The 21,967-nt window shown below is 56.1% G+C and overlaps 1 protein-coding gene across 1 annotated transcript; it reads right to left on the bottom strand.

Annotated features, from left to right (window-relative positions):
- Nucleotides 1-1,827: 1,827 nt before the first annotated feature.
- On the bottom strand, nt 1,828-21,517 carry SMTNL2 (smoothelin like 2). The gene is made up of 8 exons (XM_087825941.1): nt 21,091-21,517; nt 13,529-13,619; nt 12,780-13,022; nt 12,044-12,116; nt 10,893-11,057; nt 9,811-9,928; nt 9,287-9,438; nt 1,828-2,759 (listed from the first exon to the last, which is right to left on the bottom strand). Exons 1-8 carry the CDS (start codon nt 21,487-21,489, stop codon nt 2,633-2,635), a joined length of 1,368 nt encoding a protein of 455 aa, XP_087682067.1. The 5' UTR covers nt 21,490-21,517; the 3' UTR covers nt 1,828-2,632.
- Nucleotides 21,518-21,967: the final 450 nt, after the last annotated feature.

The raw sequence follows: 21,967 nt of genomic DNA on the forward strand, positions 1-21,967 counted from the left end.
ATACCAAGTACACTTATCATTGGGAAGCCCATGATCGACGACTTTGGAGATGTGAGGGCGCAGCTAGGGGAAGGGAGAGAGAAGAAACGGCGTCCATCCCACCAGGCCTAAGGATGCATCACTGAGCTGGCCACTGTCGCCAGCGAGAGAAACGGAACGACTTCATCAGCATTTTTTTCGTCTGCCGTCCAGCTGCCTGGAGTCACACAGACCTGGGAGGCAGGAAATAACCTTTTGGGCTCGTCTCCTCCAGTTACAGGGCACTGACCGCTGCAACCGGGAAAGCTGAGAGTTTTTCATCATCTAACACATTTGCGAAATTCATTGGCTTTAACAAATTGTTCCCCGAACACCTGGCCTGGGCGTTCTCCTCTAACCGGCATGTGCTATATCATGTTCAGAAAGTGCTCCTAAGCTCTCACTTGCCTTGAGAAATATCCATCAGCTGTCAGAAAAGCTAAAACCCATCTTGGCTCTGGTGAAACGTTCGCTTCAGGGAAACACACAAGCCAATTTGGTCAGATTTAATAAGTTTTAACAAAATCCAGGTGAAGAAATCTATCTGGAAAAAGCTGAAGAATCTTACAAGCAGCTCCGAGAAATGATTCTCTTGGGGGGGGGGGGGCATTTATACCATGGTAGAAGGCAAACTGAAATCGAATTTCACAAACGGGAACTTTCATGTAACCCTGATCTAATACAATGGTTTCCAAACGTCTTGAGATCGTGTGGCCTTCCTGTACTTTATCCCCATGGCTTGGAACCCTCAGGCTTTGTCCTAGAGGTAATCAAGTTTAAAAACCATCAAATCTGAGCCCTCCCCAAAGACTACAGACAACCACCTCATAGAGCCTACTTTAAAAATATCTAGTTTGTATTATTTTGATTGTGAGACATGAGGGACACTATCCCTCAGGTTTAAGAGAAATCATTCCTTCTTCTGGCAGGACCTGCTCTGCTTTATGTGCAGAGGTGCAAGGCCAGGTCTGCAACTCAAGAGAGCTCCTTTGAACACGTGTGAGTACTCGGTAACATAGAGGCAGGCTTTTTATAGAGCCCTTGTGTCCCCAAATTGGCTTCAGGTTTGCAACCCTAAGCTTTAGCATGACAAAGGAATAGGCACTGGATCTTTGCTAATAGGAATCATCTCCCAGAGCCTCCCAGAGGTGAGAGCTGGAAAGGGAGTGGTTCCCACTGTGGGAGCATCCAGAGGATTGAACAAGGCCTGACCTACTGCTCACCCGCCTGGCAAGCTCTGCCATGTTCCTCCTGCCACCCCAAAAGAGCTCTGTCCCAGTACACAACACTTTAGACACCTATGTGACTCTGAGAAGGCACACAGGTGCTGGTGTTTAGAGCCCAATGCATGAGCTGAAGACTCATATTGTCTCCTTAAAGGGAAGTTCTAGAGGTTCAGGCCTAAAGTCCAACCCAGTTAGAAAATGGTTCTTGAATAACAGTAAGCTAATGGCTGTGGCTTTAAAGAACCTACAGATGTTCTATTAAAAGCCCGCCACGAAACAGCTGTGAAAATAAAACAGCATTCCAGGATGGGCTTCCTCAGCGTGCGAGTCCACCCCAGAACCTGCCGTGGGAGTCCACCACTTATCACAGACACGTCAGCAACACCCAGGGACAGATCCACAAGGGGAGCTCTCTGTTCATTCTCCTTCCATAACTGAGATGAGCAAATGTGACTTTCAACCTTCTTAAAGTGATTCAGGTAGACACAGTAAAGGGAGCATTTAAGATTTTCATTTGGGACGTGTGCAGAATCTCTTGGTCCCAGGCCCCACTTTTCCCAAACAGAAAGAACAAACCCCAAGGGAAGTTCAACACATCTTTATGTACAAATGGTCAATGATACAGATGAAGTTACTTTTTATAAATATCTGCAGCAAATCCCCTAAAAAAGCTGTGAATAAAAACTACCTCTCTACACAAAGGGCCTGTCCATCCCCAAAGTGTGAACTGCAGGACAGCCTATTCTTAGCCAAACACTTGTGGGGCCTCCCGGGAAAGCCAGGAGCACTCTGGGACCAGGCAAGAGCCTTCCCACCTCCCCAGAGAGCCGAGGTGACTTGAAGGTCATCTGTTGCCTGGGACCTGGGAGTGATTAAACTCTTTCTTCCCAAGACTTCGGTCTTCTTTGTCAAGCTGCTGATTAAGCGGTCTCTCTGTTTCCTGGCAGTGGCCCAGAGGGAGGGAGGAAAGGAAACTACAATAGCATGAGGAAGTAAAAAACTCTGGGTATTTTGATAAAAAAAAAAAACACTTGGTAATCAACGTAACCCTGTGAAACCAATGGATCAGACTCACCAGAGGGAAAACTGTGATTGAGCATTCTGGGACCTACAGACAAGCATTTTTTTAAGGAAGATAATTACTTAGCACCAATTTCTCTCTCTGGTAATTTTTCCTTTCCTTCGGGCCCCTGGCCGTGATCAAGGCAGCGGGAGCACAGCTCAGCAGTGCTCTAATCCGGAACACAGCCGGGCAGGACCGAGCGCAGTCACTCCGGCAGCAGGAACGGAGCTCAGGCCAGAGCGCAGCCTCAGGCCATCCCGACTTGGATCGCAGCGGCCCCACGGTCCCCTCCTGGGGTTGCTGTGTGGCCTCCAGGCCCCGGGCTTCACTCAAAGCGCCGCAGGTGGTTGTACAGCGACTGCACGTAAGTGAAGACACACATGGGGTCCGGCTTGCGGCCCATCACCATCATATCCTCTACCTCGATGAGGCGCTCACAGTTGGCCAGGTTCCTGAAACACAGAAGCCCCATCAGAACGACGGGCCTTGCCACTCGCCGGCCCCGTGGCCTGTCACCCTGCCCCGCCACCCCCCACCTCCCCTTGCAGAGAACAGAACTCAGCCTGGAGCTGGAGGCGCCCAAGTGCCCCCCAACAGAGAATTCCGATCACCCCAGGAGAACCTGTGGAGTCAGTCTAACCCAGTGTTTTCCAAACTCCCACTCCAGGAAGCACCTATGCAGCTCATATTTTGATTTAAGTAGACTTACATCAATGTTCGGTCAAATTAAATTTCACTAAATTAAACTTCACTATCTAAATAAATTTTATTAATTTAGTTTAATTTTATTAAACATTTAAAATTAAATTTAAAAAATTCAATGTAGCCCAGCTGGGCATGGCTCAGTGGTTGAGCATCAACCTAGGATCCAGGAGATCGCAGTTCAATTCCCGGTCAGGGCACATGCCCGGATTTCGGGCTCGACCCCGGGTCGGGGGTTGTGCAGGAAGCAGCCGATTAATGACGACTCTCTCATCATTGATGTTTCTCTCTCTCCCCCTCTCCCTTCCTCTCTCGGAAATCAATAAAGATATATTTTTAAAATAACAAAAAAATTAAAAATTCAATGTATACCAGCAGTATACAGAAAATCAGTGTAAAAATATAAACAATGTTAAATGAAACGTTATTCAAGGATCTGCTGTTGAAAGAATAAAGTAAAAATAAATTCACCCCCATGCCTCCTAAAACAGTGTTTCTAAACTTTTTTTTTTAACATGAACCCGTCAGAAAGGGAATTTTCATCACAATTCAGCACACACACACACACACACACGTAGAAATGAAGTTTCACAAAAATACTGACCCTTTCTACTACCAATTATTTTCTCTAGAATATTTCATCTTTATTTCTCCCCCACCTCTTTTTTTTAATGCTGGTTATGAGCCACTACATTGCGTTTACTATTGATGGGTTACAACTCAAATTTTAAAATATTGCCTAAATATCATCGTGTCCCCTCATTCCTGGGCCGTGTGCCTCTTGCTGTGGGAGACACTGGTTTAACTTTTGGCCACTGGTGCAGGTGCATGTGGGAACCGGGGCCTTTGACTGGGCTGTAAAGGAAGCTGGTCCCTCCACCACCCCAGCTCAGAGGCGGCTGGAGGCACCGCCTCGTGGAGGCAGTGTAGTGAGTGTCCATAGTTCAGGAACATCGTACTGGGCACATCTCTAGCATCAAGTCTTAAAATCACAGCCAACATGCTCTGGCATGCTGAGCAACACTCCCCCTGGGTGCCTGGCATTACCAGGCAGAACCAAAAGGGCAAAGACAACTGACCTTGGTGTAATCGTCAGTGTCCTTCCTTCAACAGCTGTGTGCACGTGTGCAGTTCCAGGGGTCCCCGGTCTTTTTCACTCCACATCACTAAGTGCATGGTTGTCAGGGTTCCCCCATCCCACCTCCATCCTTACTTGCTATATGACTTTGGGCAAGAGACTTAAGCTCTCCGGGCCTCAGTTTCCCCATCTGGAATAACAGCCACTTCACAGGGGGATGTGAAGATTAATGAGCTAATCCACGGAAACAAGATGGAACAAACGGTGTCTGGCACGTGGAAAGAGCTCAATAGACGTTACATATTATTACTGTTGCTGTTTTTATTATCACGCCTCACTTTGGATCAATCATTGGGGAGAAAAGCCCCAAATTTGAAATAGAGGTAGCCAAGGTCAGATCCTGGCTCTACCAGTTGCTTCACCTTTCTGTGCCATTTCCTTGGCAGAAAGTCAGCCTCCTGCCTCTGCTCCCCCTTTCAGCAGGCTCCCAGGTTGTGTGTCTTCGTGTGCCTTGTACCCCAGAGCTATGAACCAGTTCCCGTGGTTCACGCAGCACTTTCTACTAGTCCCCACCAACTCTTGAGCTTGCATGCTCCAAAGACAGGACCATGACATTAGCACAGGGCCCTGTTTCACGGTGCTGGCCTGATGCCGGGCCTCCTATCAGAAACCAAATGTCAAGGCGAAATGGAGACATCTGTCCCAGATCCCATTGCCGCCTCCCCCTCAGTTTGGAGCGGGCAGCTTGTAAGAGAATCCAACAGCTTTGTGTGGTGGCAAGTGGTTTGGCCCAATGAGCGGGCACCCTTGCTCCCCAGGTCAGGCCAGACATGGCTTAGTGTCAGGAAAGTCGGCGCTCTGACAAGGGCAGGCATGCAAAGGTGCTTTGTCCATGGTCAAGGTCTGAAAATCGGAGTTCTTCGGAGAGTTCTCCTGGGACCCAGTTCACCTTCCTGAGCTATCACTTAGCATCTGGTGCCCTCCTCACCTGCAGCCCAGGAAGAGCACCCTCTCCCTCCCCCTCTCCCTCCCCAGGCTGCTGGCAGAGGACCTCAGGTGTGTGTGAGCAGACTCCACATACGTGTCTAGGACATCACCACTGACCGCATGGCCTCAGCAGGCGCCTGTTAAATGTGGGCAGCACTAGAGCCCTGAATCTCAGCCTTGGAAGAGAACTGAAATATCACCTCCAAACACCCCCCATCAGAAGCACCAACCATCTCTGTGAAAGCCCTGCCCTGGCCTACTCACCTCCAGGTCCAGGGCAGGGGCCCTCATATCCTCCAAGGGCAGTTCGAATCCCTCCACAGGTGGCACTGGCCATGGAGATTTCCCTTAGTTTCTCATACTCTTTCCCCTCTGGAGTCTTTACACCTATTGGTCTCACAAGGCTATTCTCAGGTTAAATTTTTTCCCCCACAAAAGAGCCCTGTTGGAAAAGAATCTTCATATCCATGTCTTTCCCTGAAACTAAATGTTCTGGTTCCTTCGCTGGCCCCAAAGGGTGCCTGGGTCCTGTCCCCTGAGCTTATTCTGATTTCTTTCTTGCCCCCTCATGGAGTGCATCCCGAATTGCTGGCACATGCCACGTGTCGTCCAACCTGTGCAGGGACAGCGAGTTGACCCTCTTCTTTATTCTGGAGGTTGCACTGACCCTCAGAGTAATGACACCCCTGCCCAGGCGACGAGTCTTTGAAATCAGGGTGGCGGTCAGGACTGGCGCTAAGGCCTCACCCTCTACCATCCAGACAGGAAGCGGTGGGCAAGGTGCTGGCTTCCCCAGCAAACTATCGGGGACTGGGCCATGCCTATCTGGCCCCACCCGAGCCGACCCACCACCACAGTAATGACGAGATTACCAGGCACCAAGGACACAGCTTATTAGACAGGACGTGAGAAAAGTGATGATCAGCAACTTCTACAAAAATATTTAAGTCTCAAATATTAGAGGCCCCAACTGCCTTTTAAATTTAAAAAAACAACCTGCTTTTGTATAAACGATGCATGCTTGTTTTAAATAATTCAAACAACATAGAACAGTCCAAAGGAGAAAATACAAATCACTTCAAATGTCACTGCACAGCAAGAACCAGAGTTAACATCTGTGTATGAGCCATTTTACGTGGATTTACTGGGCCCTACCTTGTTTGGGGTTAAAAACGTTTAGGGGATTTTCTCCTATTCCTTGGTCTATGGTGATCTTCAGCCACCACAGGGCTGGCCTGTAAGGAGGTGGGGGAGGGCTTGAGGGGTTATTTTTATTTATTTAAGCCTCTCTAAGACCAGGATGCCAGGGCTCGGACTGTAGCTCCTATCTGGTTTTAGGCAGAGACACATGGATACTACAAATAGCCTGGAAGCCCCTTCTGTTCTGGGTAACCGGAGAGCAGGGCACATTCCCCGCAGGGCAAGCGGGAGCCTCAGGCCGCACGTCTGGCTCCACGGGAGATGAGGGGAAAAGGGTGCAGGGGGTCAAGTACCCATAACGGGGCTGGCCCTCCGCTTTCCAAGTCCTGAGCACCTGTCCGACAAAGGGAGCTCAAGTTGCTGTCAACGCCGCGTCCGCTCACACAGATTAGGCCATGAGGAATCTCTGGGACCGTAAATTATTGGGGGGAGGGGGAGCACAGGCCACTTTCACTCCACAGGTCCAGATGCGTCTCCGTGCTTTTAAGGCACTTGCTCACGGAAGGATCTGGAAACTTTTCCTTCCTGATGTGAGGTGGACCCAGTGTTTGGAGGCCCCATCCGTCCTCTTTGCCCTTCCAAAGGCTGTGCCTTCCTCAGAGCCAAGGCTCCTCTCCTCCCAGGCTGCCTGCTCCCCAACTGCCTTTCTCAGCTCCCTCCTGCTGCCTGCATGGCTCTTGGCGGCTTCCAACAGCCCTGCAAGTCTGCTTGGCTATGGCTGGCAAACCTAAGGATACCTGTTAAGACACTGCTAGATGGTATCCTCAAGCAGGTATCTCTGTGCTTGCTTTCCATCTCTAACCAGCCTATTGTCCAAGTAACTGGGTGATCCAAGCTACTGTCCTCCCAAGAAACCTCGGACAGGCAGGCCCACCTTCCAAGCCCTCTCCGCTAAGTACCTTCGAGATAATCTCCCCAATGACTCATGAGGGGAGGCGCCTTCCCAGACTCTGAGCAAGCTCCCCACACAGACATGCTGGCCCCCTCAAGTCAGCAGAAAAACAAGAATGCATTTCAGGGGCCTGGCAGACCATCCTCCCCTCCCCAACCAGGAGCAGACTCGGGCCACAGGGAGGCAGGGCCAAGTTTTTTACCCCCACTGTTTGCTCTGGGGAGGAGGGAGGCAAAACCTGGAGCAGCCTCCACCGCCACTCCCCCAGGCTGGGGACAGAAGAAACATCTGTTTGGAGTCTGGAGGCTCCACGCTCAAACCTCATGCTGGGAAAGCACAGCCATGAATCGCTCAGGCTCTGACTGCCAAGGGAAGCTGTGTTCTCTGTGAGCTGGGGTGCAGGGCCATCACCCCATGGCCCAGGGCCTCCCTGTCCTTGCCACAGGTCCAGGGCCGAGGATGACCAAGGCAGCCAGGGCATAAGCTGGCACTGTCCGGCCCACTGGACTTGGAGAAATCTATACGCCAAGAGTGGCCTCACCCAGCTGTGGTGGGTCTCGGGGTGCCCACGTCAGAGATCCAACCCTGCAGAGTCCGACAGTCTGATTTTTGACTGTCCCCGTTTCTAGGCTTCAGGCAGCTGGGCCTCATCCTGGGGAGGCGCCCCTCCCCAGCTTCGTGCACTTGGCTCTACTTCACCATCGTCTGGATCCAGTTGCATAACACACTCCATCCGAAGCTGTTTCTGCAATTAGGATGACAGCTAATCCCAAGCAGCCAAGAAAGAGAAGGCTTTTAAAGTATACAAGGAGTTCTTATGACCCCAAGGGGGCCGAGAGTCGAAGCGCGTCATCCGAGACAACACAACAGGGGCAATACTCATGTTCCAACAACTCGGGCCAAGGCGCAGGGAGCCAGGTCTCCATTCTGCCCCCAGACTGAGAGCTGCTGCTCAGAGGGGCGGCTGCCTGGCTCAAGGCGAGCCCTTCAATACCGAGTGTGGGTCTCGGGGCCGGTCACCTGCTGGCTTGGACGTCTTCTCTGGCCAGGCTCCTGCGGGTGTGGGGGCTGGGCGGTTGGGCAGGGAAAGGAGTGAGGAGGCCGGCAAGGCTTGGGGTGAGAGCACCTCCTAGACATGGGCCCTGGGCACACAGACCAGAAACAAAGCAGAGGCTTAAGTTACCCGCACAAAGGCAGGTGGGCGGGTGAGCAGGAGGGAATGAGGTTGTTCCTCCAAGAAACTCTGCTTTGGGGAGGCCTTCCTTCCCTCTGACTTCCTCCCCTTAACTCCTCGAGGCGTAGCATCAGGTGGCCCTGAACGCACTCATCTGTACCCCATGCTACTTTGGGCCCTCAACGGACAAAGCAATGGCCCCCCTGCCCTGGTGTGATAGCAGGGGAGCGAGGGTACTGCAACGCACCTGGCTCCACTCCCTCGCTCCTGCCCACACCTTTAAGGACTCCCTCACTGACTCAGCGCGAATGCACCCCTGCCAGAACCCCAGCAGCTACATCCCACTTCGCCTTGCTCCCGACACTCAGAGGGTTGCCCTCAGACAATGACCACATCCCACTGGCCTCCCAAGCGCCTCCCGATCCCAGAATTGTCCCCGACCAATCTCCCCATGAGCGGGTAGGCAATTTCATATGAAACACCACAACAACATTTAGGGAAGCAAGATCTACTTATTGGAGATGTTTTTTAAATGTCCCCCAGGCAGACATTACTGAATTTCCTGATGATCAGCAGCTGTGGCTCGCCTAGGCAACTACATCTTTCCACCAGCCCAGGGAGGACAGACTCAGTGCTTGCTCTGAGGGACTTTAATCCCACTGCCCGTCATGCCCTATCTGTGGCTGGTCCCCCAGACCATCTTTTGCTGGGCCAGCCACCCAGCAAAAAGGGCAGGTGTACTGAGGAGAGAGCCCGGCTCCATGACCCAGTGCTGGGGGATCCAGTCTCCCCATCTATTCAGGAGAGACAGACTGGATGGCCTCAAGGTCCCTGGCTCTGCAGATGGCTGCTCCATACTCTGCCAGCTCGTGTGCTCCAGCCAAACAGAAGTCAGGCTCCAGGACTGGGCCAGGAATGCTAGCCAGTGGGACTGCCATATACTCACTCAGCCATTGTGAAGGCCAGCTCGAAGTTCTTCTGCGGCTGCGTGGGGCTCAGGGAGCTGTAGTCGAAGGCATCAGGGAAGAATGAATGCACCAGGGCGCAGAAGGCCATTCCATCGCTCCAGCTGGAGGAGAAGTTCTGCAGGTCCACGTGCTGCAAGCAAGGCGAGGTCCATGCAGACAGGTGAGGGTGCAGGCAGGCGAGGCCCACCTCAGCTCCCCTACCCCATTTTACCCCACAGGCAGATTCTCCCAACCCCTCCCCAAGGTCCACCATCCACTCAGCTCAGCCACAGCTGTAGTCACCAGGCCTCACCCCATGAGGGGCACTAGACCAGTCTACATGAGTCCAGACACAGGACTCCTGGGATGTGCTAGGAACTGACCTGGGAGGCACAATTTCTCTAGCTCCTTACCCACCTCACCCACCCCCGCCTAGGGTTCTTGTGCTAGCCAGGGTAACTAAAGCAGGAGGTGATGCTTAGTCTGGTGGGATCCCAGGGGCCGGGTGGGACCCTGGGCTCACCTGGTAGCCCAGAGTCTTGTTGCGACACCACTCAAGCAGGATCTGCTTGATGCTGCTGGCGCTGGCCACCCCAAAGCTCTGGGACCGCTTCAGCTTGGCCCGGGCCTCGCCCTTCCCCCTGTGGAGAGAGTGCAGCCTGCCATGGGGGCTGTCCCTCAGCTTCCATCTCCTCTGAGAAGCAGGGGAGCCCCCAGACATTCCCACACCATCAGCAAGATGGTCCCACCTGCTCTGCTCACCCAGGGGAGGTGCTCTGTCAGTATATAGCTTCCCTCACCCCCCATGACCCCCACATACCAGCTACACAGCTGCCCTTGATATCTGGCAAGAGCATCATGCCCCCCTTCCAACCTCCAGGTGCCCCTTGGAACCCTCTTAACACCTATTACACCCCTCCTTCCAAGCCTCCCTCTGAGGCCACCTGTGCTGATGGCTCTTTTCTGGCCAAAAAGGATGGTTTCCGTCTCTGGGCCCCAAGAACACTCCCTAACAGCCGAGATGAGGTTGTCTGGGCCACTGGGGACACTCCCTGGGTCTGTCTCCCTCACTAGAGTCTAAGCCTTGAGAGCCAGTACTGGGGACCTCTCATTATCACAGGCCTGCAGGTGTCACTCCCACACACTGACAGGAGGGCCACATAAGTATGCAAGGGTGGGTCCCATCACTAAGGGAAGGATTTGAGGCATGACAGTGGACCAGTGCATACTCGGGTCCTGGGTGTCACTTCCCAGCTCCTGCTAGGGACCCCAATCAACTGCCCTCCTGGTCTTCCAGTCACTCCCAGAAACCAAAGGGGCTACGACTCACAGGGAACTTGGGTGTGAGGGCAGCCTGGGGGAACCCTCTGGGAACTGGGCAGAGGAGGATCTCATCAGGCCTTGCCTGGCCCCCTGCCCCCAGCCCACCCTGCGGCCCAGCCCTGACACCCTGTGTCTTGCCCAAGAGGTCACATCTTAGGGAAGGGCCCCTGGGGAATAGCACAGGGCCAGCATTCCTGCACTGTGCCTTCTGGACCCTGGTCTGGCTCTGGATCTGGGCTTATGCTGCGGGCCAGGGCCTGGTCTGAGGACTAACATCCGTACTTGCCCACTGTATCCTGCTCCCACTTCTCAAACAAAGCCTTCCGGGCCTGCGCACTCGAGGTTCGGGGCAGTGTCTGCGACCTCACCAGCTCCCGGCGATGGGCCTGAGTGGTAGCTGGCAGCTGTGGGGATGGGGGCGACTGGGATGGCGTCACCAGAGGTGGGCTGAGGAGAGAACCACGGAGTCAGGAACGAGTCGGGAACCCAGGTCCAGCCATCACTAGCTCACACATGCCCCGGGCTCCTCCTCCCCACTGAGTGTGAAATGAGGCAGAAACTGGGGCTCGGTGGCAGGCAGAAGGAAGAAGGCACCGCCTGCTCCAGGCTCTGACTGGTTAGGCAGGTTTTCTGAACTGAGCTGCTGTCTGAAGCAGGCCTGGCCAGCATGCCCAACTCCAACTCCAGCAGAGAGAATGGCCCCTCACTGGGTGAGGGTGTCAATGCCCCAGGCAGGCAGGGGACATCCTCTCAGGCAGGAGGTGCACCCAGAACCAGTCCCACCAGAACCAGACTCCCCTCCTCCACCACCACTAGATAAGACCCTCTTTGTTTTCCCCCTGGAAGAGTTGGCCAGAAAGTCACAATTCTTTTATTATTAAAAGAAAAAGAAAGCCAAGCCAGTCCCCCATCCCCATCTCCATTCACAGTCCAGCTGGCCTGGGGGAACACGAGGACTCCCACAGGCCAGGAGGAGGCCTGTGCCACAGGAACCCTGCAGGCCTGCCCTAGCCTATGGCCCTCCAGGTACCTTCAGTCCAGGGGCAGGAAGCACCCTGGCTCGGAGGGACCCTAACCAGGATGGATGGGTGGATAAAGAAGGGAGTGGGAGACCCTCATACCCTCCTTCCTCCAGGCGGACGGAGACACCCCTCCAGTCCTTTGACAGGCTTGTTTTTAAGGGTCCACTCCATAGAGAAACCAGCCTGCAGCCACACTTCTCCAAACAAAACTCCCCACCCCACCCCACCGCCTCATTTCCCTGCTCTGAGCCTCCCCCACAACCTTGCTGCCTCTGCTCTGGAGGCAACAAGCCAAGGAGTGTGCCTCCTTCTGGAGTCAGCACAGGGAGCTCCCCAAAGGTGGCCTGGGCACCTAGGATGACACCTAGGGAGTGATGATCTCACCCACCAGAAACACAGGCCCTGACTCACCTGTCATTGTTCCTGCCTGGTGTCACTGCCCCATAGCCAGAGCCCAGCAAGGACCGTGAGAGAGAGTTCTTCTCTGTGGGACAAAGGGAGGGGGAGAAATAACATACCCTGGTCTCAGAGAGGGCCGCCCTCGCCTGCCTCCCTCTGACCCTGCTCTGCACTGTTTACCCAGCATTACTCCATGGGAGGACCCCTGGGCTAAGCTGGCCCCACCTCAGCCAACAGTTGAGAAGACAGGAGGCTGAGAACATAAAGCAATGACATGAAACGTCTTTTAAAGTGTCCCACCTGCTTTTGGGAGCACAGAGTCCAGGGCCTCCTGTGCTATGTACCCAGCAAATACTTTGTTCCCAAATCCTCACTTTGGAAGCCCATATGGCCCCACCCAGGTCTACCGTGGAGGCCTGACCACAGGTCCATGTCAGGCCTAGGGGGGACTATGCCAAAATGTGCAAGGTAAAAGGCCACCTTCTAACCACAGCCTGGACCTGTAATAAAACCCATGGCTGTCACCTGCAAAGGATGGTGCTATATCATGGCCGCTATGGCAGAGGAGTCTGGCAAGGATGGGCCCCCCTGGAGGGTGCAGACAGGCCAGAGAAGGGAGTCATAGTGATAGGCAGGGGAGCTGGGGCTTAGCCCCAGATTTCTTGAGTCTCTGGCTGAACATCCCCCCACCCCCTGCCCTCCCTCCAAGGCCAGAGTTGGGGTTTGCCCCCCAAACCCCTGCTCCTACCACTGGGACTGGAAGTCCAGGGTGTGGTGGCCTCACTGGGGCTGGAACTGAGGACCCCCAGGACGGCAGCAGACGTAGGCGAGAGAGCTGTGGCTGAAGTCTCTCCAGAGAACCTCTCGGAGACCCGAGTGACAGCCGTGACTGGCTGGTGGGGCAGCCCCAAGGAAAGGCTCATGGGCCGAGACTTGCAGAGTTCTGGTGCCGGGAAGGTCTGGGCGGCCTCAGGGGGTCCATCACCTGGACCTGGACATGTGACAAGAGGGGGACAGTAGTGTTAGCCATGGCATCCACCAGGGCCTGACACCCCAGGAGGGCTCCAGCCTCCCTGAATCCTCCTCCCACCTCCTCCAAGAAGGCCTCCCTGACCACTCCAGTCTCCCTGACCTCCCCCTAATGAAGACTTTTCACTGCTCCAAACTGAGTTCACGTGTTTCAACTTCCCCTCACAGCCAGGTCAATGGCCTGTCCATCCACTCTCTACCCTGCTCAGCCCTGGACAACTTCTCAGCCTCTGCTTGCATTCCTCCAGAAACAGGAAAGCTCACCACCTTCCAAGATCTCCCATTTCCCTCAGTGTTGAAATCTACTTCACTCTGAATGAGGCTACTCTCCTGGCAGCCTCTCCATGCCTTGGGGTTTAGGCTCAAGTCACTCCATGCAGCCAAGGGATGGCCTGGCACAGATGCATGGCCGCCAAGGCCCTGACCCCAGAGCTACCCATCCATCCCTCCTCTACAGTCGGCCCCTACCTGTGCCTGGCTGGTGCCCATTCTCGATGATGCACAAGTTTGAGGTCCTTCTCATCTCCGCCTCACTGGCCTCATCGTGATGATCCACACTCTACAGAGACACAAACACCGCAAAGGCCCAGTCGGCCAAGGCCGCTGCCCCCCTCCAAAATCGCTCCCCAAAGCCCCTCCTGATTCTGGCAGGGAAAAAACAGTCACACGTGAAAAAGAGAGCTACCATGATGGGCCAAAGACACACAGCAAGCTGGGGCAAACCCAACCCCAGCTGTTGAGCTCCTGGGATTCTGTGAGGCAAATGCCGCCTCCACTGGGTTCATCTCAGAACCCAAAAATGCTAGGAGCAAAGGTCAAGACGGAGGGTTCCAAAAGAGTGTGTGAGATGCCTCCCCCACCCCCGCCATCCCAGGCTGGACCAGATGACCGGGGTCAGGAGAGTCTGGCTCCGGCTCATCCCAGCAGGGCAAGCTGGTGTGGCTGCCTGTGTGGGAGCAGCTGAAACACAGAGACATACATAAGCGCCTTCTGGGCCAACAATAGGTACTGGAGCCCTCCTGTTGGATGCAGGGTCACAAGATTTGCCCAGATGTCCAGAGCACAGGGGCCTGATTGGCTCCACAGCAGCCCCTCCATCCACTCCACACTGCAGAAGTGGAGGAGGGGTGCAGAGAGAGAGCCAAGAGCAAGAGCCAGCGGGAGAGCCTGGCATCCTGGCTGTGCCGCCAATCACCAGGACCTGAGTTAGCTCATGCCCCCTCTGAGAATCAGTTTACTTGTTTGAAATATGGGAGTAGGCTATAAAAGTGCCATGTGAGTATCCACTAAGTGTCAGGCCCTTTTTCTGGGCTTGCCTCTTATACCAACTTACTTCTGTCCTCCCAGGTACATGCTACCAGCCCCATTTTACAGATGGGACGCAAGGGCTCAGAAAGGGCATGTGCACAGTCCAAGGTTACACACAGTGAGAAACAGCCAAGAGAGACATTCTCCTCAAGTGTTGTCCTGCCATTCTCACAGTGAGGGACGTGTGAAGGGCTCAGAGTGTCTATGAGGCTGCTGGGGTCTGCTGGCAAGAGCGAGCCCAAGGCAGACCCCTACCAAGGGCTCTACTAAGTAAGAACCCAAAATGGATGGCTTGAGAGGTTGGCTGTATCTCTCCCTACATGCTTCCAGGCTGGTCCCCTTGTCTACAAGGTTCCCAGGTGACCAAAGCCCATCCCTGGGCCCCAGATGGCTCAGTTACGCCTGCAACCCGTGCAAGAGGTGGGTCCCCTGCCATGGAGAATCGGTCTGGTGGGGGAACCAGGACTGTGAGCAGAGCGCCAACGCAGCATGAGGGGTGTGCCTAAGACAGACTTCATCCAGCCCAGCAGGTCAGGGAGGGCTTCCCAGAGGCAGGGGTGCCTGAGCCAAGTCTAGAGTAAGCCAGGCAGACAAGGAGGGGAGGCCATTCCCAGCAGAGTGACTACTAGTCTATGAAAGCAGACAGACATCAGGGCACAAAGCATTCTGATCTGGTGTCTGCTGAAGCACCACGCAGCCCCAAGAACTTGGACTTGACTCCTTGAACAAGAAAGAGCTCTGTGTTTTAGGAACATGCCTTAGAAGCCAGGAAAAGAGTGGCATGGCAGGGGGAAACCAGATGGCCAGCCGCCTCACCAGTCCCAGGTGGGGATGTGAGGAGGGGAGATGGGGCAGAGGGAAAGCGAAGGGCAAGGACTCAGAGCTTTGAGGAGAGTGAGTGGATGTGGAGAAGCGAGGACGCCACTCCTCCTCCAAGCCGGGCATCAGGCTTGATGGGGCTAGGAAGGGAGAGGACATTGGTGGGGAAACAAGAACTTCAGCTTGGGACATGACAAGGGTAGGGTGCCCTGGGGCATCGGGGAGTTGAGGTCAGGAGGTAGCTGGATATTCGAGTGTGAAGTTTAAGAGAAAAGACAGACAAACGATGAAGAGGCAGGAGTCTCAAATCCAGAGCACAGCGGAGGGGGCGCTGGCTTGGGGCTGATGGGGCCAGGGATGCAGCACCACATCTGGGGGCAGAAGGGACATCTGAGGAGACAGAGCAGTCAGGCCGGTAGGAAGGAAACCAGAATGCTAGAAAGGTAGGTGGAAGTGTGTCAAGAAGTCAGGCGTGTCAGTGGCGTCCAAAGGTGGCCTCGGGTCAAGGAAAAGAAGGTCAAGGTGAGATCGAAAAAGCGTCCATTGGGTTTAGCAAAAAAGAGGTCACTGGTGACAGTTTAGGACTGAATCCAGAGGTGGGGGGTGGGGCACAGGAGATGGCCTGGGGGAGAAGCCGGGGAGAAAGGGAGACCATACAGTAACTTTAGCCATGAGGGAAGAGGGGCAAAGGGGTTAGAGGGGTTCTTTCAGATGGAAGGGACAGGACAACATTTACAGGCTGAGAGAAAGGCTCCAGCAGGGTGAGAGGACCCTCTGCAGGGTAGGGTCTCTGGGGAAGTGAGGGGGGACAGGACTCAGAGCCTGGCCTTGGAGAGAAGGTGACCCTTCAACTTCAAATTCAGGAGAACAGAGGGGGAGGGGCCAGGCCCACTCCAAGGAACTATGGAGGTTGGGGTGCATCTCCTGGCACCCCAGCATGGGGAGGGACCCCTAGAGCCACAATGTTGCTAACTGGAAGCCAACTCAGCAGGAAGTGGAGAAAGAGCCAGTCCATCCTGAACCCCAGCCCCCACCTATCACCAGGTGCCACCCAGCTCTGGGGTCTCCATGTCCCCCCCACCCACCCTGCTCTGGTCCAACAGGTTCCACAGGTCCACGAAGGGGCTTAGAGGAACAGGCTGATGACGAAACCATTTTCCCAGGAATGTGGGTCTCTATGGGAGGGAGGGGGGCACAGTCACCTGCCCCTGCATGTTACAGCCGCGCCCCCCACCCCCATGATGCCCCAGGGACCAGACATCACAACCAGACAGGAAGGAGGTTCTGGACCAGCCAGATTCCTGCCAAGGGGTCTCAGCAAAGCATAGGGGAAGGGGATAGCGCTACCTCATGTTGGGAGGACCCACTGCAGTTGGGTGGGGACTGAGCCCAGACTCCTAGGTCCCCTGCCGCCAACTTCCCATCCCTATGACTGGAGCCACTCCTCACCCAAGGAAAGGACTCTGCCCACACCTTAAACCAAGGGGCTATTTGGAGACCACCCTGCAACCCATCATCGCATAAGCCCAGGGTGGAAAGGGTTACCCATAACCTAGACTAAAGGCTCTTACCAGAGTCAAGGTTTGGGACTTGGGTCTCCTACCCCAACTCAGGGCTCTGCCCACAAAATACTCTGCCTTCTAGAGGGCAGGGAGGACAACCCAAGAAGAACTTGTCCCCCAGGACCTCGGGCAGGGTGAGCCATCTTAGTCAGATGAGGGGGAGAAAAAGTGTAAGTGGGGTAACTACCCTAGTGGGACCTGAGCCCTTTGCTGAGCTGGGCTGGAGGGAGCATTTACCTAGTCTCCAAGCCCACCCACGGAAGTTCTCCCAATGGACTTCCTTTGGTGGGGGGGCAGCCTGACTCGGCCACAGGGAAGGGAACCAGGGAGGGACCTCTGTGTGCTGGTTAGAAACCACTAGAGAGCCCTGAGGACAGGAACTGGTCCTGCTGCCCTGGCCCTAGAACCTCCAAGCTCCCCATCTGGGCTTTCATTTAAGAAGGAGAGAGAGCCCGGGGAACGTTACAGAGAGTGGGGGGGATGTGATAAGTCTGACTTCAGAGACCCTCCCACGGGGAAAGTTTTTAAACACTTTTATGAGAGCAGGAATAGTATTTCAGGCACTCCTGGTGCTGTGTGATCCCACGGAGATTCATGTGTAGACATGGGAGCCCATGCGGGAGTCCATGCAGATGCCCAGCACAGACAACATACACCCCAAACCCCCCTCCTATGCCAGTTAACCCGGCTGCCCGCTCTCCTCCTCGTTCACACCACAGTTTTAAAAACCCAATTCAAACTTCTCCCCAAAGTGTTTAACTCCCTTATCACACAGTGTGTCTGGGAAAGGAAGGCAGATAAGGCGAGTCTGGTTTCTCTCATGGTCAGGCCTGACACCTCACTCCTGGCAGTAGTTCCTAAGGGACTCCACTACCTTGGCCATGGAGACCCAGTGGCTACAACTCAGCTGAGAGGACATTTCCAGGGAACAACTGTGGCCCAGCCTCCAGGGCCTGGCCTGGCCTCAGGCTGCTCCCTCCACCCACCAGACCACAGCTGTGGCTCCATGGACACTTCTGTGAACAGTTTGGGTTGAAGTCACTGTTACATCCAGCCACCCTGCTCAGTACGAGAGGCTCAACTGGGCTTGGGAGAGGCCAATCCCCCTTGGTTTAGATACAAGGAAACAGGTCTAGATGGAAGGAGGTGCCCCAAGGCCTCACAGCTAATGCCCCCAAACCAACTGTCTGCTCCAAGGACTCAGGCTTCCTACAGGGAGTCCTCCCTGGTTACTCCCACCCCACTACCCTGCCCTCTTCCTCCTCCTGGAGCCTCCCTGGCTGTTCTTCTATCTCCTTCCTACCTGTCAGACCTGGGTAAGCCAGATGAGGAAGGTCCTTAGCAAGGTCAGGGTTTGTATACTCAGAATTCAGGGCACATTTACATGCTGAGTGCCACCCACCTCCAACCCCTACAGAACACTGGTACACCCAGGAGCTTTGCCACCAGCACATTTAAGCACCTCTCATGCCCCAGGGAGCAGGAGGCAAAAAGGGCTCCCATTCTCATTGCTTGATACAGAGGGACAGCCTAACACCAGCTTCCACGATGCCTGACCACTGAGATGGGGGGCAGAGTGAAAGGCCAGAAAAGCAGCAGTCCTTGCACCCAGCCATGACCCTGTCCAGTCTTGCCCTGGTTGATGACCAAGTGCCCAACAACACACTGTTGGTCACAGCACATAAGTGGGAACATGTGGGTGGCTCCACACAGTCCCCCTCACCGCCAGAAACTGGTTGGGAGCCTGTGTTGGGGCTTCTGAGAGGTGGGCTGCAAGAGAAGTGGGGACCAGTGCTTCTAGTCAGGTGGGAGAACTGCCTCAGGCCCAGGGAGCCATGCTCAAGGAGCTGCTGAGCCTCGGAGCCACTGGAGACCCTGACTACACTCTGCCCACAGTACTTAGCCATGCTTACTGTTCCACCTCATCCCAGGCCTTTCTGAATTCCGCAACCTACTCCCAATCGTGTCTCCATCCTCCCCCCAGCCGCTGCAGCATCCCTGCTGAGCCCAAACCATGGAGAAGGCTCCCCTCTCTCCATTTCTAAGGGTGGGCTCTACAGGGCCTCCTAGCTCCCTGGCAGCTCCATGCACCAGGACACGCAGGGGCTGCAGCGCACAGCGTGGAGGGGTGCGTGGCCAAGGCGCTGTGCCTGGCCTGCCCGCTGGGGCACACCATGGCCAAGCTGCAACAGGACAAACAGTGGATGCCCTGTGCCCAGGGCTCCTGCCTACCCTCTCCTTCTGCACAACTAAAGACCTCACCCGCCCTAAGGCTTCAACTACCAGCTCTGCCCTGGTATCTCCCTAACTTGTGGCCTTGACCACTCTCAGTGCAACAGATCTGTGACTCTTAATTGCTCTGGGACAGCTTCACCCTGGATATCTCACAGCCCCTCACATTCAGCACCACCCAAACAGAACCCAGCATCTCTACCAGATCTGTGACCCATTAGTCCCCCAGGCAGAGCTCCTCCCTCTGACCCCCTACTAATATCCAAAGACTAGCTCACCCTGCTGATTCTCCCTCTGAGGTCCCTCTCCAAGGCAACCCCAGCTCCCCATCCACCCACCACTGCCCCAGCTATGACTGTCCTCTCTCCTTGGACCATCATAATCAAGTTAGTCTGTCTCCAGCCACCTTCCAACCCACCATCAATCCTTGAGGGAGCTTACCAGATACAAGGGGGACCCTGTCCCTCCCCTGCCCAGGGCCCCTCATCCACCACCCCATATCCGAGAAGACTAGTTCACCTCAGGTGATCATGGCCAACTCCCACTGAAAAAGTTGGATGTCTGGACACAATCCTCTCACATACATATGTGTATGCATGTACGTATACATATTCATACATATATAACTCTGGGAGTATTTTTGTTTAAACTTGGACAGCTGCTTCCACAAGCAGACAAGTAGCATATGCACGTTAAAATAAAATCTCAGAAACAGCCGATGACACAGTTTACTAGGCACATGAGCCCACAGTGCTGACTTTATACCATGGACATGCAGTGTCATGCTCATAGGACAGAATTAAATGTACCCCTATTTTCAGACACTTCATACAGAACACTGGTACACCCAGGAGCTTTGCCACCAGCACATTTAAGCACCTCTCATGCCCCAGGGACAAAGCCCAGCTCCCTTACCCAGCATCCAGAAGGCCTTCACAACTTGCCCCTCCACTCATACCCACCAGGCTCCCCTCTGGCCAGATTGTCCTTTCAGCGTTTTGCAGGGTGCATGCACAGCCCCCCACACAGCACCCCCATCTACATCAGCAGCAGCAAGCCCTGGGCCTTCAGCACAAAGCCTTCCTGCCTGCGACACCCACTGGGAAGGGATGATTGTGTTTGGAGCAGAACATCTGTTCTGGCTGCCTGCACTGTTGGTACTGCTCTGTCTGGGGCCATCTCCCACCCAGGCTGGGACCTCCAGGGGCAAGAGCTAATCTGATCCCCCTCCCACTGGCCCCCTGAGGTGCAACCCCGCCCACACAGGAGACCTGAGTACCAAGGGGGGGCAGCAGGTGCAGACTACTCACAGTCAGACCCTGGAAACCCAACCCAAACGCACACGTCTGAGCAGCGTGGAAAATCCCACCTAAGGGCCACTGCACACACCATGGAAACAGTCTAACCGGCCACTCCAAGAGGCCCCATGCTCAGGGTAGTGACTGGTCCACACCGGCCGCCACCCCACCCCCACCCACCCCCACTCGGTGTGGGCCTCGGGCCAGTCACGGAGCTCAGGAATCCAGACACTGCTCAAGGCTGGTTTCTCCATCTCTGCCTTCACGGGTAAGGGATTTGCCCCCTGCAGTGCGAGTTCCAAACCCGGCTGCCTGGCTGCACCTGACCAGATGGCGTCCTCCCCTCCCCCACAACGGGGCTTGAGTTCTCAATCTGGGTTAATCAATAACCGGAACCGTCAGGCCTCAGTGAAGCGGCAACGCGGGGGGCGGGGGGGGGGGCGTGAATGGAGGCGAGGGAGTAGGGGGTGCTGACCATGCCGGCGAGGCCCCGGGCCGTGTAGAACCGTCAGGGGCCGGACCTCGGCGCCCAAGCCCTTAGTGTCGCGGGACGGCGGGGAGAGGGAGACAGAACTTGGGGCAAGCAAGGCATGGCTCCAAGAAGGGAGGGGGCCCGGGACAGGTGCCGCGGGCCGGCCAGGACAGTGCTTCGCGGCCTTCCCCAACTCCGGAGTGGGGCCGCGCTCCCACCAAGTCCTCGCGGCCGGTGGGGGCACAGCCCCCCGCCCAGCAGACGCACACTCGGGCGGCCGGGCGGCACCTGCGGAGCCCCGCTCCCCCGGCGCCCGCGCCCGCGCCTCCCGAGGCTCACCTGGCCACGGCCCGAAAGCGAGAAGCTGGCGTGGCTGGCGAAGCGCGCGGAGCCCAGGCGCGGCGCGTGGTCCGGGACGCCCGGCGCCGGCGGAGGGCTGGGCGTGCCCGGTGTGCCGGGGGCGGGGGACAGCCCGGTCGCCAAGCCCAGAGCCTCCACCTGGCGCGTCAAGCGCTCGAGCTGCGCCTGCAGCCGCTGGTTATCGCGCTGCAGCTCCGCCACGGTGCGCGCCAGCGGGCCGGCCAGGCGCAGCGCGTCGGCCACGCGCCGCTCCACGCCGCGCTGCAGCCCCTGCATGTCCTCGTGCAGCGCGCGCACCGCGCCCTCCAGCGCCGCCTCGTAGCGGCCCAGCGCCTCGCGCACCACGCGCGCCTCCTCGGCGTCCGGCGCCGGCTCCATGGCCGAGCGGCGTGCGCGGAGCCGAGCGCGAACCTCGCCGCGGGAGAGGCCAAGCTCCGCAGCTCTCGGCCGCGACTGGCGGCGGGGAACTGGGCTCGCCCGCGGGGCGGTGGGCGGGGCGGTGCAGGGCGGGGCGGGCCCCGGGAGTCCGGGGACTGGGCGCCACGTGGGGGCGGGGCCTGGGGGCGGGGCCGGGGCCGCCTCCGGGCCACCCCCACCCCGAGACCCGCGTGCTGGTTTGAGTTGAGGACCCCCCCGGAGGCGCCGTGGGAGAGCGCGCCCCGCCCGCCTGCTCCCTCGGTGCGAGTCCCGGGGGTTAGCGTTGAGTCCGAGGCCCCCCTCGGGGGAGCGGCGCGGCCTGGGAGAGGGGCTGCGGGCCCCCTGGAAGAGGCCCTGCCCTCCGAGTGGACTTCAGTTCGGAGACCACATACGGAGGACTATGCTTTCCCGAGGCGTTCTCGACACCAGGTCCCGGTTC

Source organism: Miniopterus natalensis, chromosome 17 (assembly GCF_054644295.1).
Source record: "Miniopterus natalensis isolate mMinNat1 chromosome 17, mMinNat1.hap1, whole genome shotgun sequence".
Lineage (NCBI taxonomy): Eukaryota > Metazoa > Chordata > Mammalia > Chiroptera > Miniopteridae > Miniopterus > Miniopterus natalensis.

Bases quoted from the DNA above. Each gene is read 5' to 3' on its own strand.
- SMTNL2 (XM_087825941.1), bottom strand. From the start codon at position 21,489: ATGGAGCCGGCGCCGGACGCCGAGGAGGCGCGCGTGGTGCGCGAGGCG. The intron at 12,117-12,779 runs GTAGGAGCAGGG...TTTGTCCCACAG, and splicing joins CTGGACTTCCAGTCCCAGTG to AGAAGAACTCTCTCTCACGG. The intron at 2,760-9,286 runs GTGAGTATATGG...TCTGTGTTTCAG, and splicing joins CTGGCCTTCACAATGGCTGA to GAACCTGGCCAACTGTGAGC.